General features: G+C 46.0%; 1 protein-coding gene across 1 annotated transcript in view; it reads right to left on the bottom strand.

Annotated features, from left to right (window-relative positions):
• Positions 1–15044, bottom strand: part of Sec31b (SEC31 homolog B, COPII coat complex component) — a 29746-nt gene extending 14702 nt beyond the window's left edge. The window contains exons 1-10 of the mRNA XM_059257561.1: positions 14950–15044; positions 12091–12214; positions 11671–11794; positions 5681–5876; positions 5377–5472; positions 3800–3943; positions 3312–3454; positions 1627–1726; positions 1340–1501; positions 688–822 (exon numbers count right to left, since the gene is read on the bottom strand). Of these exons, the coding sequence (XP_059113544.1) occupies positions 688–822; positions 1340–1501; positions 1627–1726; positions 3312–3454; positions 3800–3943; positions 5377–5472; positions 5681–5876; positions 11671–11794; positions 12091–12169 (1179 nt within the window). The 5' untranslated portion in view covers positions 12170–12214; positions 14950–15044. The remainder of the gene's footprint in view (positions 1–687; positions 823–1339; positions 1502–1626; positions 1727–3311; positions 3455–3799; positions 3944–5376; positions 5473–5680; positions 5877–11670; positions 11795–12090; positions 12215–14949) is intronic.
• Between the last annotated feature and the right edge of the window lie 487 nt (positions 15045–15531).

The following is a 15531-nucleotide window of genomic DNA, read 5'->3' as shown; positions in this document are numbered from 1 at the left end:
AAAGCTCTGCTCTGGGGATATGAAAATCAACAAGGCACTTCCTAGCCTTACAGAATCTGTTACTTAGCAGAGTCTCCAGATATATATGTTATATTATATTATATCACATTATATTATATTTATAGAATTACAGGAGTACAAATCTCTATAGAATGGAGGCTGTTAACTAAGATTAAGAACAGGTATCGTGGAGAAAGTGGTATTAGGAAGTCTTCAAAGTCCACTGTGGGATTCAGTGGGCATAGAAGAGAAGATAACTGAAATACAAGGGACTCCTAAGAATGAGATAGAAGAAGAGACTGGGAAGGTAAATGGAGCCCCATGGATGGACAGCCTTAAGCCTGCAAGGCAGCGGAAGCTCAAAACTTTTGAGCAGAGGAACAACAGGGTAAAATCGACTTGTTTTTTTCTTTCCTTCCTTGTGTTCCTTGCCAGCAGTCCAGACATGTAAGAGTTACAGAAATCTCAGGGACAGTCTCAGGCTGTTTGTCATAAGCAGGAAGTCTAAAGCAGTAGATGTCTTTTAGACAGGATTGGCAGGTCAGTCAGGTTGCAGAGTGTTGGCGGTGAAGGGAGAAGCGAGATTAACCATCTGCGTGAGGGGCGGAGTGAGACAGACACCAACTTGGCTCCTTGCTGGGCACCTGAGAGGCAGTGCACACAAGCACGACACGGACCAGTACTTACAGCAAACGAAACGCCTGCTGGCCTTCTCATCCACCTGGGGGCCTTCTTCAAGGGCGGGATTAACGACGCTGGGGCCGCCTGCTCAGGCGCCTGCAGCAGTGGGAGAGGCTGCCCTTCACTGAAAGAGGAGGAAATCTAGAGGGAAGGGACACCTGTGTCACCAACGTTGAGAGGAACTTAGCGAGGAACTCTACCTACAATCTCAATTGGGGGATGAATCCTTGTGATGCCCAGTTTGATCTAGAAGCAGAGACTCCCACAGTTTAGGATATGGGGATGAGAGTGAGAGTGAATGGGAGACTCAGATGTGTGGGCCTCTTGGAAAACTATATTTAAAGTCTACACTGGAGTGTAACACAAAGTATATATACAGCAGAGAGGGAGTTATGTCAGCTCATACTATGAGATAACAACCCCAAAATAGAGCATCAGAGTGAATAACAAGAGTTAAGATGATGGTTTCCCTCATATTGTGGCAGAAACTGACTTCCTCCCAGGAAGTTGGGTACTAATGCAAGATATATTCCTCTAAAACCCACAGCCTGGTCTCCCTCTCCTCAATAGCTCCCATTTCTTCCCGAGCTATGTGTCCTTTCTTCCCTAAAACACAGACAGCTCCTCCCTCCAGAACTCTCTACCAAGCCCTTCAAACCTTGTCAGCCTGCCTCGTGTGCTGGACCTCCCAGCTCCTACCCATCACATAGTACAAACTGATCCAGCCATCGGAGGAGACAGCAGAGAACACAGGCGGGTTCTGAGGGCACCACTGAACATCGAAGCACCAGCTGTTCTGTGTGGGCAGCTTGTACACCACCTGCCGCGAGAGCAGAACCATTAGGAACAGTCCAGGAAAGGCTGACTTAGGCCACTCAGAACACATAGCTGGGATCCCCCTGCTATCACACCTCCATCACAGTGCCCGCAGAAGGACCAGCCTACCTCACCGCTTGCCAGGTTCCAACAAAAGATCTGGCTGTCTTTGGCACTGCTAAGCAGTAGTTCAGCATCAGCCTGGCTCCATGACATTGACAAGATCCCCCTAAAAATGAGAGCCGATGTTTGTTGAATGCCAGCTCTGAGTGGGTGCCTCATACATCTTAGATAAGACTCAGCTCTTCAAAACAGATGATATGCCGGGCGGTGGTGGCGCACACCTTTAATCCCAGTACTCGGGAGGCAGAGCCAGGCGGATCTCTGTGAGTTCGAGGCCAGCCTGGACTACCAAGTGAGTTCCAGGAAAGGCGCAAAGCTACACAGAGAAACCCTGTCTCGAAAAACTGAAAGAAAAAAAAAAACCCAAAAAAACAGATGATCTAACTTTTATTTTCAAAGAAGAAAACAATGATGTGAAAAGTGAGTATCTGTCAGATGAAGGTGTGAGGACTTGAGATTGATCCCTGGTGTCCATGGAACCAAGCCCGGCAAAGTAGTGCATGTAATCCCAGCACTGGGCAGTCAGAATCAGGAGGATTCCTGGGGTTCACTGCCAACTGACCTTGCCCAATTAGAGAGCTTAAGACTCAGTGAGAGACCCTGTCTCAAAAAAACAGGTAGATATCTACTGAGGTTGACCACTGGTCTGTACACATACGTGCACACTACATGTACACATGCATATATGCCTGAGAGAGCATGAGCGCATGCGCACACACGCGCACAGAGAGAGAGAGAGAGAGAGAGAGAGAGAGAGAGAGAGAGAGAGCGCTAAAGGAGGAATAAAGGCACCCCTTGGCCCCATTGTGTCCTCTGCTGTGGGCCCAAGAACTACAGTTTCAGAGGCAGGTCTTCCTGAACAGATAGGAGTCAAGCTGCTTATTAAGATGTCTTGCAGGAGGCTCCCCACTCAGAGAAAAGAATACTGTTCTCAGAGCAGGACCTAGGAGACTCTCCCAAGGAGATTGCTATACTTTGGGTTTTGTTTGTTTTATGAGACAGGATCTCATCTGTGCTCAGGCTTTGATTCCTCCTCATTTTGTAGCCCAGGCTGGCCTTGAATGCCCAGCAATCCTCCTGAGTGCTAGGATTAGAGGCATGAACCACTACATAGTTTATAGCTTAGATGTTAACTAAGGGTGGGCATGGTAGCAGATGCCTTCAATCCCAGTACTTCAGATGTCAAGCATCTCCCAAAAGTCTATGTGTTAAAGTCTGATCCTCAGAGGGGCTCTTGGGAGGTAGAGAGGCCTCCCAATGACAGGACAGATAGAGCAGTGAAGGCTCTGAAGAAGATGCTCTCTTCCTAGATCTCTTTTGCTCCCTGGCCATGAGATGAATGGCTTTGCCCCCTACACACTCCTGATAAAATTTGCTACCACATCCCAGTCCCCAAAGTAAGGATACTAGTCAATCATGAACAGAGAACAAAGCTTTTTCTTTACAAGTTAATTACTTCAGGTAGTTAGTGATAGAAACTAACACAAGGGTTAATTTGCTCTAATGTTTCTCATGACCCCATCCCTGGAAGAATATGAATTCCAGGCTCTTCTCCATAGGTCCAGGCTCCAAAAGAATTCCTCTTAGAGAGAAAGCTAGTATTGGCTGTGCTCTCTGCAATGGCTTGGAAGACATGGAAGATATTAGCAGCTGAAATGAGGCCGAGTGTGTGGATGGGTTTGAGATGCTACCTGCTGTGGTTCTCCAACACCATCAGGGGTGAGGAAGCAAAGCGCAGGTCCCACAGCTGGATCACCGGAAGCCGATCATCTTCTGAGCACAACACTAACTGGGTGGCTATGTCTGGGTGCCAAGCCAGGCCTGAGCAGTTCATCTGTGGACAAAGGAGATCCTCATGGGTGGTAGAACCTGACTTCTCAGACTATCCCAACTTCTGCCCAGTTGGAATCAGACTACTCCGAGGCTACCTTCGGCCTCTTCTATCTGGCTGGGAACAACCCAGCCATCAGGGGATAAGTAATGACTACGAGCAAGCAAGGCACACTACAAGAATCTAGATCAGCTGGTTAGCTTCCCAAGCATTCACTCTAATAGGATCTCTGCCATGGGGCTGAATCCTCACTCCCAACACTTGGATCCCTGACTTGGGCAAGAACAGCTCCAACTGTCTGACAGAGAGAAGCCAGAGTTCAGGCCTGTGTTCTGGCCTACTACTCACCCTGCTGCTGTGGTCACTGACTTTGATGATGGGCTCATTCTTCCTGAGATCCCACACAACTGCCTTGCCACTGGGGTGAGCAGAAGACAGGATGTGCTGGACTTGGCGGTTCCAAGACAGTGCTCTGATGTCTTCTGGGGGTGTCTGGAGTAAGACAGTAAAAACGACAACTGTCATAACCTGATTAAGTGACGTCTACCATTCTACTCCTCTCTACAGCCCACACCAAGCCCAAAGGAGGCAAGAGGTTCCTCCCACTAAGATAGGCTCAGAGCTGAGGTACATTTTCCCAGAAAGATGCTTTAAGATATTGGTACAGTACTCTTTCCCCATTCTGTAGGCTGCCATTTTGTTCTAGTGATACTATCCTTTCTTCGTCTTACAGAAACTTTTCAATTTCATGAGGTCCCATTTATTAATTGTCGCTCTTAGTGCCTGTGCTATTGGTGTTCTGTTCAGGAAGTGGTCTCCTGTGCTAATGTGTTTGAAGTTATTTCCCACTTTTTCTTCTATCAGGTTCAGTGTATCTGGATTTGATCACTTGAACTTGCGTTTTGGGTAGGTGATAGATAAGGATCTATTTGCAATCTTCTACATGCTGGGTCCCCTTGCCTAGCCTTACTACATGGGGAGGTGCTTAGTCTCACTGCAACTTGATATGCCATGTTTTATTGATACTCATGGGAGACCTGCCCTTTCCTAAACAGAAATGGAGAAGTGAATTGGTGGCGGTGGCAGGTGAGGAGAGATAGGAACAGAGAGTGGGGTGGGAGGAGGTACTAGGAGGTGAGGAGGGAGGGGAAACTGCGGATGGGATGTAAAATAAATAAATTTATTTTTTAAAAAAAGATATTGGTATGGAAGTGGGAGGTAACAGCTGGTATACCTGGGTTTAGCACTACAACTGAGTTCTCTTAAAAGTATAGAGTCAAGATTGAAAAATAACCCCCCTCTCTAGAACAGAGAAGGAGAGGGGGAGAAATCTGAGAGAGGAAACAGATATGAAGAGCCCCAGAAAAGGGAAGCAGAGAGAGAACTAGCGTAACTTCTGGGGTACTGAGTGCTAGCCGACTCACAATTATTTCATAATGAAGCACAAGACAGGGAAAAGTAAAAGAATAAGCCAAGCTACAGACTGACAGAGAGCCATACCCAGAGGTACTCCAAGAGCCACACAGAGATGAGGCCGCTCTTCCCCCCACAAAAAGGATGGTGATGTACCCAGGGTTCCACTCTGGCTCCTTCCCTACTGAGCACAGGACCTACCCAGCCCTGTCCCCTCAACTGTGATAAATATCACTCCTTGCCTTTCTTGGTGTCTTTTGATCCCCCTGCCCTTCACTTCCTTCCAGAAATTCTTTGAACAGCTAATAACCACCATGAACCAAGTACTAGGCATCCCCTCTCTCCTGACTCTTGGGTGGCTAGTAGAGTGTCAGTCTGTGGAGTTTTATTGCCCTCCAGTGGTAAAGCCTGAAATCTCTGGTACTCTGCCAGCTCCAGAATTCAAAACTTTACCTGGGAAAACCAGCTGCACACACTAAATGGCAGCCCCAGGCTGGAGGGAGCCTCCTCACCTGTGACTTGGATCCAGGGGTCATTGGAACACTCAGGTTGTTCAAATCCCAAATGAAGATTTCAGAATCACTGGCTCCTGAAGCCAGGAGATTGCGCTGTGTGAACATAAATATAAATATAAAAGATATTTCTAAAGACCCCCTCCCATCAGAAAGAGAGAGGGAGGAGAGCCACATTTGGGAAACCCAGAGCCTCCCCCTCGCAGCCTGGAAAGGTTCAGAGCTACAGCCTGGAGGCCACAAGAGAACACTCCCATTCAGAACGCCGTGCCGTGCCTCCATCAGATCAGCTGAGACACAGTACCTGGAAAGGATTAAAGTCCAGGGCCCTGACGGCCCCTGTGTGTTTCTGTCTCTGGGCAATCAGGGGCTCCTTTCCTGAAGAAAGGATGTGGGTCACATTGTACAAAGTAAGCATGCCATTGTCTCCACCACCAGCAATAACCCCAGAGTTTTCCAGAAGCCCATTGCCAAAGCTTCCCCAGATTAGCTTGTGAAACCTACAAAGGAAAAGAACTTAGTTACATCACAGTATACAGAGGGCAGGCATCTTTGCCAGTATCTACTATCATGCAGGCTTCCCAGCCCAAGTCTGTATCTGCTTGTCTATTTTCCTTGTTCTCCAGACCCAGAAGGGAAGTCTCCTTTGCCTGGACTTGCCCTTTCTTTAGAAAAAATATAGTCTATGTTAAACTAGAATCCAGAAAGCTACTGCCTGGGTAATATGGGAGTATTCTGTTTATTTTGTTGCTGTTGTTTGTTTGGTTGGTTGGTTTGGTGTTTTGAGACAGGGTTTCTCTACTGTATAGCCCTGGCTATTCTGGCACTTACTGTGTAGACCAGGCTGGCCTAGAACTCACAGAGATCCACCTGTCTCTGCCTCCCGAGTGCTGGGGTCAAAGGTGTGTGCCACCATGCCCAGCCTGTTTTTAAGTTCACATTGTGAGCTGTGAGGACCAAGTGATGTACTCTATTTGAAGTAGTTGTCATGGTGTCTGCATAGACAGCTCAAATAGTAAAAGAATACAACCTGGCCAGGTGTATATTTGGGAATTACAGGCAGGAGGATCAGGAATTCAAGATCATCCTCATCTTATATAAGCAAGTTCAAGGCCAGCCTGGGCTACATAAAACCCTGACTCAAAAAAAAAAAAGTCAACTTCCTTTACTGATGACTTGTTATAGAATAGACAGTATTTTAAGTGCTTTACAAGAGCTCACTAGTTTAACGTTTTGCAGTTCTATGAAGAAGCTCCATTATACCAATTTCAAGTTATGGAAGGTGAGCTTGGAGAAGTTACAAGCTTCTGTATGCAAAGCCACAATATCAATCCATCTTCACACAGCTAAGTGAGTCAAGGTTTAGAGAGCATCTCATCCAGAGCCTACCCTGGACAAACTAGAATCAGGCTCCCTAGAACAACAACTGTTGTCCCATCTCAAACTGGAAGTGAGAAAACCTTAGGGTCTCCCTTCATCCTGTCTTTCCCTCGTGGCTGGCCCACTGGAACGAACATGTAACTGTCATGGGCCAGCTTTGAGACACAGAGGCACAAAATACTAAATACCCCAAGTGGGAAGCTCTTTGCTATCTTTCTGAGGATATGTATAAACAAAACAAAACAAAACAACAAACAAAAAAACAGTGCCAGAGTTTTGAATAAAAGAAAAATTCAAACCCTGGGTCTCCTAGAAAAAAAGTTAAGGTCTTATGCAAAGCCCCACGGAAAAATATTTGAAAACTGGAAGGCCTGAGGGTGTGTATGTGTTGGGGGGGGGGGGAGGTCCTGTCTCTCACTCTCACTGTGGCTAGCCATGAGAGAAGATTTCACATCAAATGTCACTCGATCCCTAAGAGCAATGAAACATTTCCACACCCTGAGAGGAGTCATCAAGGGAACTGGGTGAACAAGAATTGACAGAGAAAGAACTCTTCACCTGGCATTTGAGCACAGCCAACTTGGCAAGAGCATGAAGCTGAGCACTTGTCCAGGCTGGGCCCACGTCTGAAGAACGGGAAAGCGACACAACGTAAGTGGTTCTGTGGTGACCAGCAGACGGGGAGAAGTTTTCTAAAGTGGCACCAATCCCCGAAGAACGAGCCCATACGGACTCAAGAGGGTGTCATGTTGTCACATGAGAACGCATGGAATTCTCTGATGAAGGTGTTCCTAGGATAACGATGAGCTACAGCTGAAGACCACGCAGTTCACTATTCCTACAAGAGGCCAGGAAACAGAAGGTCCAGAGAAGAGACAGGCCACCGGAATCTACATTTGAACAGATGCTCTAAAGTGATTCAGAGAAGCAGCCAGGGCTGAGAATCAATGCACAGCAAATCAGGGTAGAAGAGGGAACACTGACATTCACAGACAGACACAGCCCTAGCAATCAGATCACAGCTGTTTCCGGTGGAAACAAAAGGGATGAGGATGAGAATGAGCTGAAGCCTCATGATCAAGAGGCTGGACCAGCTAAGCTGATCTGAGAGCAGCACTTAGCACCTCATGATTACGAACACCTGCTGCAGAAACTCTCCCAAACATGGTTTGATTCATGTCTTCATTTTAGATTTTGCTCTCATTTTATTGAGTTCCTTTTGAAAAATCCCAACTTCATAACAGTTAACTGAAGTGAAAAAGAGTTTGTCCATATCCGGAGCAAATGAGCCAGGAGAATCCAGTCTCTTTAAGAGGCAGAATGGAGAAAGCAGGCCCTCGCTGGAGAATGGCAGAGGGATGGACGGGGCCACTGGAGAGGCAACACACTCTTCTGAATGCCTGAGAGGCACAGGCATTACTATTTCTACTTTATGTCCTGAATTAATAGTGGAGAAAATAGTCAGAAAAGTTGGATTCTATGCCCAAGAAGACAATAAACAGCAGAACTGAGGTTTGAACCTGGGTTTATGAAACAATAAAGGCCACACTCTCTCTACCATATGATTTTGATGCAGCTAAGAAGGGGGGTCTTGAGCACAGAACCACTAAGAGAGACACACAGAATGACTTTCTTTCCAGCTTAGTGTTCATTGTCCCTTAGCACCCAACGAGGAGCCAACCTTTGTAGTGGATAGCTGTTCTGTCTACGACCTTGAAGCACCACCCCAAAGATGTAGCAGGTAACTGCCCTAAGTGCCTGCCCCTGGGGCATGGCTCGGGGCTACTCTTAAGACTTGAGACACACTGTAGGCCGCTCTCTTCACTCCCTCATGGGACAGTCTCAGATGGAAACACAGCGTGGGACCGTGCCTCACCTTTCCAGGACCCTTCGACAATGCCTCTGTTCTGTCTTGTGAGTTTTCCTTTCTTAATAAATCCCTTTGCCCTTTGATCAGACTCCATGGATTTCTCACTTTAAACCTTGTTCTCCAAGTATCCAGAGAACTGAGATAAAGGTTCAGAGCAGATAAACCACCCACTTTCCCCTATGTTGTTAACAGGACGGGGTCAGATTCTGCAGATATTCAGAGATCTGGAGTCTCAATGTAAACAGCAGGTCACACATTGACCTCCAACCTCATTCTGACATAGCCCAAGAAGATTCTCCCCCAAACCCTTCTTCCATGTTGATATTTGTATAACAACCACACATGGCTTCTTCAGTGCACATGCTGATCTGCACTGACCCTGCTTGCACCAGGCGGCCTTTACCTATAGAAGGCTTTCTTTTGGGCCACCAACCAGCTCCCAAATCATGACACTGAGATTTCTTATTAGTTATGAATGCTCGGCCTTAGCTTATGCTTGTTTCTGGCTAGCTTTTTTTTCTTTAACTTAATTTAGCCTGTTTCTCTTCATCTATGTTTTGCCTTGGGGCTTTTTACCTTTCTTTCATTCTGTATGTCGTACTCTGTGTGTCTCTCTCCTAGATTCCTCCTCTTACTTATTCTCTCTGCCCACGAGCCCTGTCTATCCCTCTTCCTGCATAGCTCTTGGTTATTCAGCTTTTTATTAGACCAATTGGGTGCCTTAGGCAGGCAGAGTAAAACAAATGAAACCCATCTTTACATAGTTAAAGTAATATTCCACAACTTTTGCCCATGATGTCTCTTCAATCTATCTACAGCTTAAGCTGGCCCTTATTGATACCTTCATAGGTACTTCAGAACATTGCTTTCCATCAGATGTTTCTAAATAGGGAATATTTCTCAGAGGCATCATAAATTGAGGGAAAAAGGGGGCAGTTTCAGGGCCCAATCTGACTGGGGGTGTGAAGAAAAAAAAGCAGGCAGAGGAAGAGAGATTTTGGAAGCATATGTCTTGCTAATAGGAAAAGGTATAAGAGAAAGAATCGGGTGTGTCTTAGTCAGTATTGTATTGCTGTGGAGAGATGCCATGACCCTGGCAACTCTTATAAAGAAAACATTTAACTGGGGCTGGCTTATAGTTCAGAGGTTTAGTTCATTATCATCATGGTGGGTAGCATGGTGGCCCACAGGAAAACATGAAGCTGGAGAGGTAGCTGAGAGTCCTACAACTGGATCAGCAGGCAGCAGGAAGAGAGAGTGACACTGGGCCTGGCTTGACCATTTGAAACCTCAAAGCCCACCCCCAGTGACACATTTCCTCCAACAAGGTCACACCTCCTCCAACAAGGCTACACTGCCTAATAGTGCCACTCCCTATGAGCTTATGGGGCCATTTTCATTCAAACCACCACAGAGGGTTTTTTTTAATTTGTATTATTAATATTGTGTTTGTGCATGGCATATGTGTGATACATGTGCTACAGCACTCATGTGGAAGTCAGAGGGCAACTCTAAGGACTTGGTTCTCTCCTTCCACCAGCATGGTGGGAGTCCTTCATGATGTTCTGGGGACTGAACTCCAGTTGCCAGGTTTTTGCAGCAAGCATATTTTCCTGATGAGCCACCCTGACAACCCCCAGGAAGTTTTAAGGGATAAAAGGGAAAGGAAAACTTCCTCTGAGAAAGTTGGGAGAGATTGCGTGTAAGATCTGGATGCATGTCTCAGTAGGTTCTTAGCATCATCTTGTATGACCTCTTCTTCAAAATTAAGTGAGAAAATTCAAGGCAATCAATGTAACTTTCTAAAATGACACAGTTTAATTAGCATCACAGCTAGGCACAACCCAACACAACTGTGCTTTCTATGACAGCAGAAGCAAAGAAAGAATAGGGGCCCATCAGTAATCAGATGGAAGGTTGCCTTCAAGACCAGAAATCTCTAAATTAGAGTAGGCAAGAAAATTTACTGGGCTATAAGAAAAAGACATACTTAGTCTATATATATATATATATATATATATATATATATATATATATATATATATATATATATAATCAGTAGTATGGTAATATATGTATATTACTTATATTAAATATGAAGTAGACTATAATGAATATTCCCATTTTTTTCTGATGGTATAAAAACTTACAGACTATTATATCAGACTACAAGCACAATCTTCACAAAACCCTTAAAAAGGCAGTGGAGAGCCAGGTACAATGCCACACACCTGTAACACTAGCTACCCAGGAGGTTGAGTTTAGAAGATTGTGAGTTCAAAGCCAGTCTTAACAAGACCTTGTCTAGAAAACAAAAGCAGTGAAACAATAGAAGGAAGCAGACTTAGCATCAGATAGGAACATACTTCAGTGCCAAGCCCAGCTTCTTGGGGCTTCCATTACCCATGTAAAATGGAAATAATGGAATTCATAATTTAGGCTTATTCTGAGGAATGAGTAAAACATACAAGGTCCCAATGATACTGCCTTGCATACTGAGCTCTACAAGGACTTCTTGTAGACATTCCTGCCAATAAAGGGTGAATGATCGCCCTTTCATTGCCGTTACACAATATACCCAAGAAATCCATGAGCACCCAGCTGGCCATAGCCAGGGAAACTCTGAGTACCCAACCAGCACCCACACGAGCCATGAGGAGAGATCACTCGCTCACTCTCCTCCTTGTTGGCAGAAGAGTGTGACATTGTGTAACATTGATGTTTGAACAAAAGCCAATGGAGGAAGGAGTCAATAGCCCTGGGTTCAAAGAGAGACCTGGTGCGCATGTCCTGGCTTGTGCAGGGCAGCTCTATTACCTGCATCCTGCCTGGTACTGCTGTTGCTACTGCTGACTGGTAAGGTGAAAATGGTTGGTTTTCAAATCCTTTTGCACAGAATTAGCTCCTCTGAGACTTAACAGAACTCCTATTCCCCAGACTTATCGCACTGTGATCCCTGAGTTGTATACACCACCCCCAGGACCTCTATTAGTATATTCATCAGGGTCTGACCTGAAAACCCACTCACAGTCCCATCATAGTACCTGCTTGAGACAGAAAGAATTCCTTTGTGTTTCAAGTCCAGAGAAGAGTCCCTGAAATCAACCTCAAATATTTCCAGTGTGGCATTTGTGCTAAACGAAGCATCTAGTTGCTGGGCAGATGTTCCTAGTCACAAGAAAAGAAAGGAAGAGGCAGCAAATGAACAATATATGCATGGATTTAGTTCGTGAATACGGCAGGGAGTAGAAAGCAAACAACAGGAGAGTTAGGATAGCCTTCCTCAAGAGCTAACCCCAAGGAAAGCATGAGAGGTCATCCGTAAGCCACAGTCCAACGTGGTTACCAGGGACCCCACCTGACAACCCTACAGCTTCCTCTCCTGTTCATTAAAGTGGCCTAGATACTAAGTTCTCCTTTGACATACAACTTCCAGCAGCTCCTAATCCAAATTATCATCATACCTGTGGCCAGATACACAGGGTACTGGCTGGCTGGGCTCCATGTTTGGACGGCTGGCCTCTCAAGTTCCTTCAACTTCATGGTCTGTTCTGAAGGTTGCAGAAAACATATATGGCCCTTGGCTCACTGAAAATAGAGACCAAAGATCTTAGGGCCAGAGATCCAGGGAGCATCTGCGGACACAGGTATTGTCTCTCTTCTCCACAAGATGAAGTATTTCAACAAATGCAGAATGAGAAAAACCAGATCATCTGTGGAGTTAAGGGCAGTTCATTCATTTATACAATTGCTAAAACTGAATTCTCTAAACTCCCAAGGTTTAATCACACTAGTTACCACAGGCCTAATGGTAACAGCCATCAAACCAGCTAATTTCTCAGTGACTTTGCCTGATTTCCGTGGCTTTAAATATTGTTTATGAGCCAATGAACCCCGTATTTATGTTACTGCATACATTTGTCCTTGGAGCACCAATTTCTATATTAAACTGCTAATTAAACATTTCCGCTTATGATGAACATCTATAATCCTAGCACTCAAGGGGCTGAGGCATTAGGATCATAAATTCAGGCAAGCTTGAGTTACATATATAGTAAGACCTTATCTAAAAAAAATACACTCACAAATACAGCAAAGATACCTAAGGTAGTCTAGCTACAACAGAATTTTCTGTCCTACTGTGTCCCTCCACAATCCTCTGTTCTTCATTCAGCTTTCTTCGTCATGATAAATGGTATTTCTACCTACCCAAGCTGTCAGCCCAGAAACCTGAAAATCATCCTTGGTCTCTCCTCCCATTTCTAATCCATCATTTCATCTCCCTGGTTTTAATGTCCTTTTTCTACAGTCAATGCCACTAGCCTATTTGAAGGTACCATAGTCTCTCACCCATATTACTACAAAAGTCTCCAAATGATACTCTCCTTACTACCCATGGCATCATGTAATTTATTTTCCACATCGAAGAGGCACTGAACTCAAAAAATAGGATATTGGCATTCCATCATGAAATAAGTGACCTAGCACATGGAGACTAAACCTCAGGCTTCAGCTCACTGCTACATCTTCCTGGTTTTCCTCCTAGGCATTGTACCCCAGCCACACAAGTCTTTTTTCATCTCATGGCCTCTGCCTACACCGGAGTCTTTGCAAATCCTGCTTCCCATATACTAATGTTCTTCCTTCGCTCTATGCATAGCTAGCTTTTTATAAATCTTTCTGGGTGAGCATCCAGCATTTTCAGAGGTGACCTGCCCAATCCCAAACAGTCTCACTTGTTCTCTTTCTAACAATTTGTTTATTTACAGCCACATTGTCAGTCTCTTCCACTAATAGGTAAGCTTCATAAAAGCCAGTATCATGTCTCACTGTATTCTAGCTACTGCTCAAACCTATGATTAATACAGAGTAAGTGCTTGGTATCTCACGAATGAATGAGTGAGTGAGCAGATGAATGTAAATACTCATTTCACTTTTGTTTCGTGTCATCTTTTAAATATTTATGTTTATTTCATGTATATGAGTGTTTTGCCTGCATGTATGTCTGTGCACCACATGGGTACCTAATGCCTTCAGAGGTCAGAAGAGGGTGTTGGATCCCCTGGAACAGGAGTTACACAGTTGTGAGCTACCGTGTGGGTGTTGGGAACCCACCCCTAATCCTCTTGTAAGAACGGTATGCTGCTGCTCCTACCCACAGAGCTCTTTCCTTTACTGTTTCTTTCCTTTGGTGTGGGGCGTGGTCTCCCATAACCCAGACTAGCTTCAAACTTGCTATGTACCTGAGAATAATCTTGAAGTATTGATTCTCTTGCCTCTAATTCTCAAGTGCTGGGATTACAGGTGTGAACCACCACACTGCATTCATTTAACTCTGTGATTTCTATGTCTAATGTACATTCAGGGTCTCATCCTCACAGGCTCTCAAAAGGGCAAAAAGGTAAAGGGGGGAAACTTAGAGCCTACTGTGATCTGCTTGAGCAAGCCAGTCAGGGCAGATCACCTATTAAAAACAGGAGATAATATTACTTAATCTCTACTGTTCTTTCCAGCTTGAAGAAAGCTTAAAGCTGTCAGTTAAGCTAAGATTTTTCTGGGAACTTCTAAACACTTGAAGCTCTGCTTCTCTTGTCTTTTGACCAGCAAACCATACCATTCTGTCACCAGTGCCGCCTGCTGGTCAGAGCCATCCGGTACAGAACAGCGGTGATCACCAACAGCGCATTTGACAGGTACAACTCATTAGTTTCCCTCCAGAGTTCTATAAACTGTTATCCCCATTCTGCACAGAAAACAACCGGCTAAGCCGCAATATAAACCCCGTGCTTTTAACCACGATATTGATTTAAGCAAAAATGCAATGACATGCTTAAACCACTGACTGAAGGAACAGGGAAAATCCGCTTTCCATACAGTTTGCTCTGAGGCATCAGTTTCTAAAAAGCCCCCGCTAGGGTCAGACGGCTGGGGTAGTGGACCGGTGGGATAGGGTCGGGGAACCACGACCTGGGCGCCAGCTACCCTTGGCAGTCCCGTCCCTAGGGAAAGGTCAACATAGCTTCTGGCCCGCCGACTGCCCTAGGAGGCACTCCACGGTCAGTTAGTTAGGAATGGCCAGGGCTCCGGCCGGGCCAGGTCAGGGCCGGGGTGGAGGAGCAGGCGCCAGCAGCGCTTTTGGACCTTGGCGGGGCTGGGGACCCGGCGTGGCACGGGGAGCGGGACCGGGTCCAGTCGGAGGGGTTCGTTCTGGGTGCTCCAGAAGCGAGGCGGCCCGGGCGGGGTCTCGGCGACTGGCGAGCTCCCCGTTGACATCCGCGGGAAGAGCGGTGCCCCGGGGCCCCGGACCCGCGGGGGAAACCCACCTGTGCCCAGCGCCCGGGTTATGGGTCATGTCCAAGCGAAGGGCTTTAGGACGCATCTCACTGCGGACGGCGGCTGCCGAGGGCCAAAAGAACACTTGATTTGGCAGCGACCCGCGACCTGCTCCCTCCACTCGCTCCTAGAAGCTTGGTAACGCGAGTAAGCACCGACAGTGCAGAGGTTTCCCAGCAGGGCTATCCTCACTTGCCCTGTGATTGCACAGTTCTGGCGCCCAAGATCTAATCCATTCTAGTCCATTCTGTTTGAGCCAGGCTCCATGGATAGCCTATGTATGGAAAAAACACTTTCTATGTTTTATGTAGTTATTAAAGCGAAGGAAGACCGGGCCCTTAGCCCACGAGCTCTCGGTGTGATCCATTTAGCTAAAAAAGATAAAAAGCAATCGAAGCTGTAAATAGCAGTGATACACACTGAAGCCCACCAGTAGCGGTGTCCACAAACTGATGAAGGGCTGTGCGTGGAAGGAGAGACGACTGCTGACCAGGGGCTTCATGGAAGATGTCAGGCACACTTCAAGCGCACGGCCATTACTCCTTGGAGCTGAAAGGGCACTAGGTGATATC

The sequence above is a fragment of the Peromyscus eremicus genome, chromosome 1 (assembly GCF_949786415.1).
Source record: "Peromyscus eremicus chromosome 1, PerEre_H2_v1, whole genome shotgun sequence".
Classification (NCBI taxonomy): domain Eukaryota; kingdom Metazoa; phylum Chordata; class Mammalia; order Rodentia; family Cricetidae; genus Peromyscus; species Peromyscus eremicus.
The sequence above is the reverse complement of the archived record's forward strand: the minus strand, read 5'-3'. Positions and strand labels throughout refer to the sequence as shown.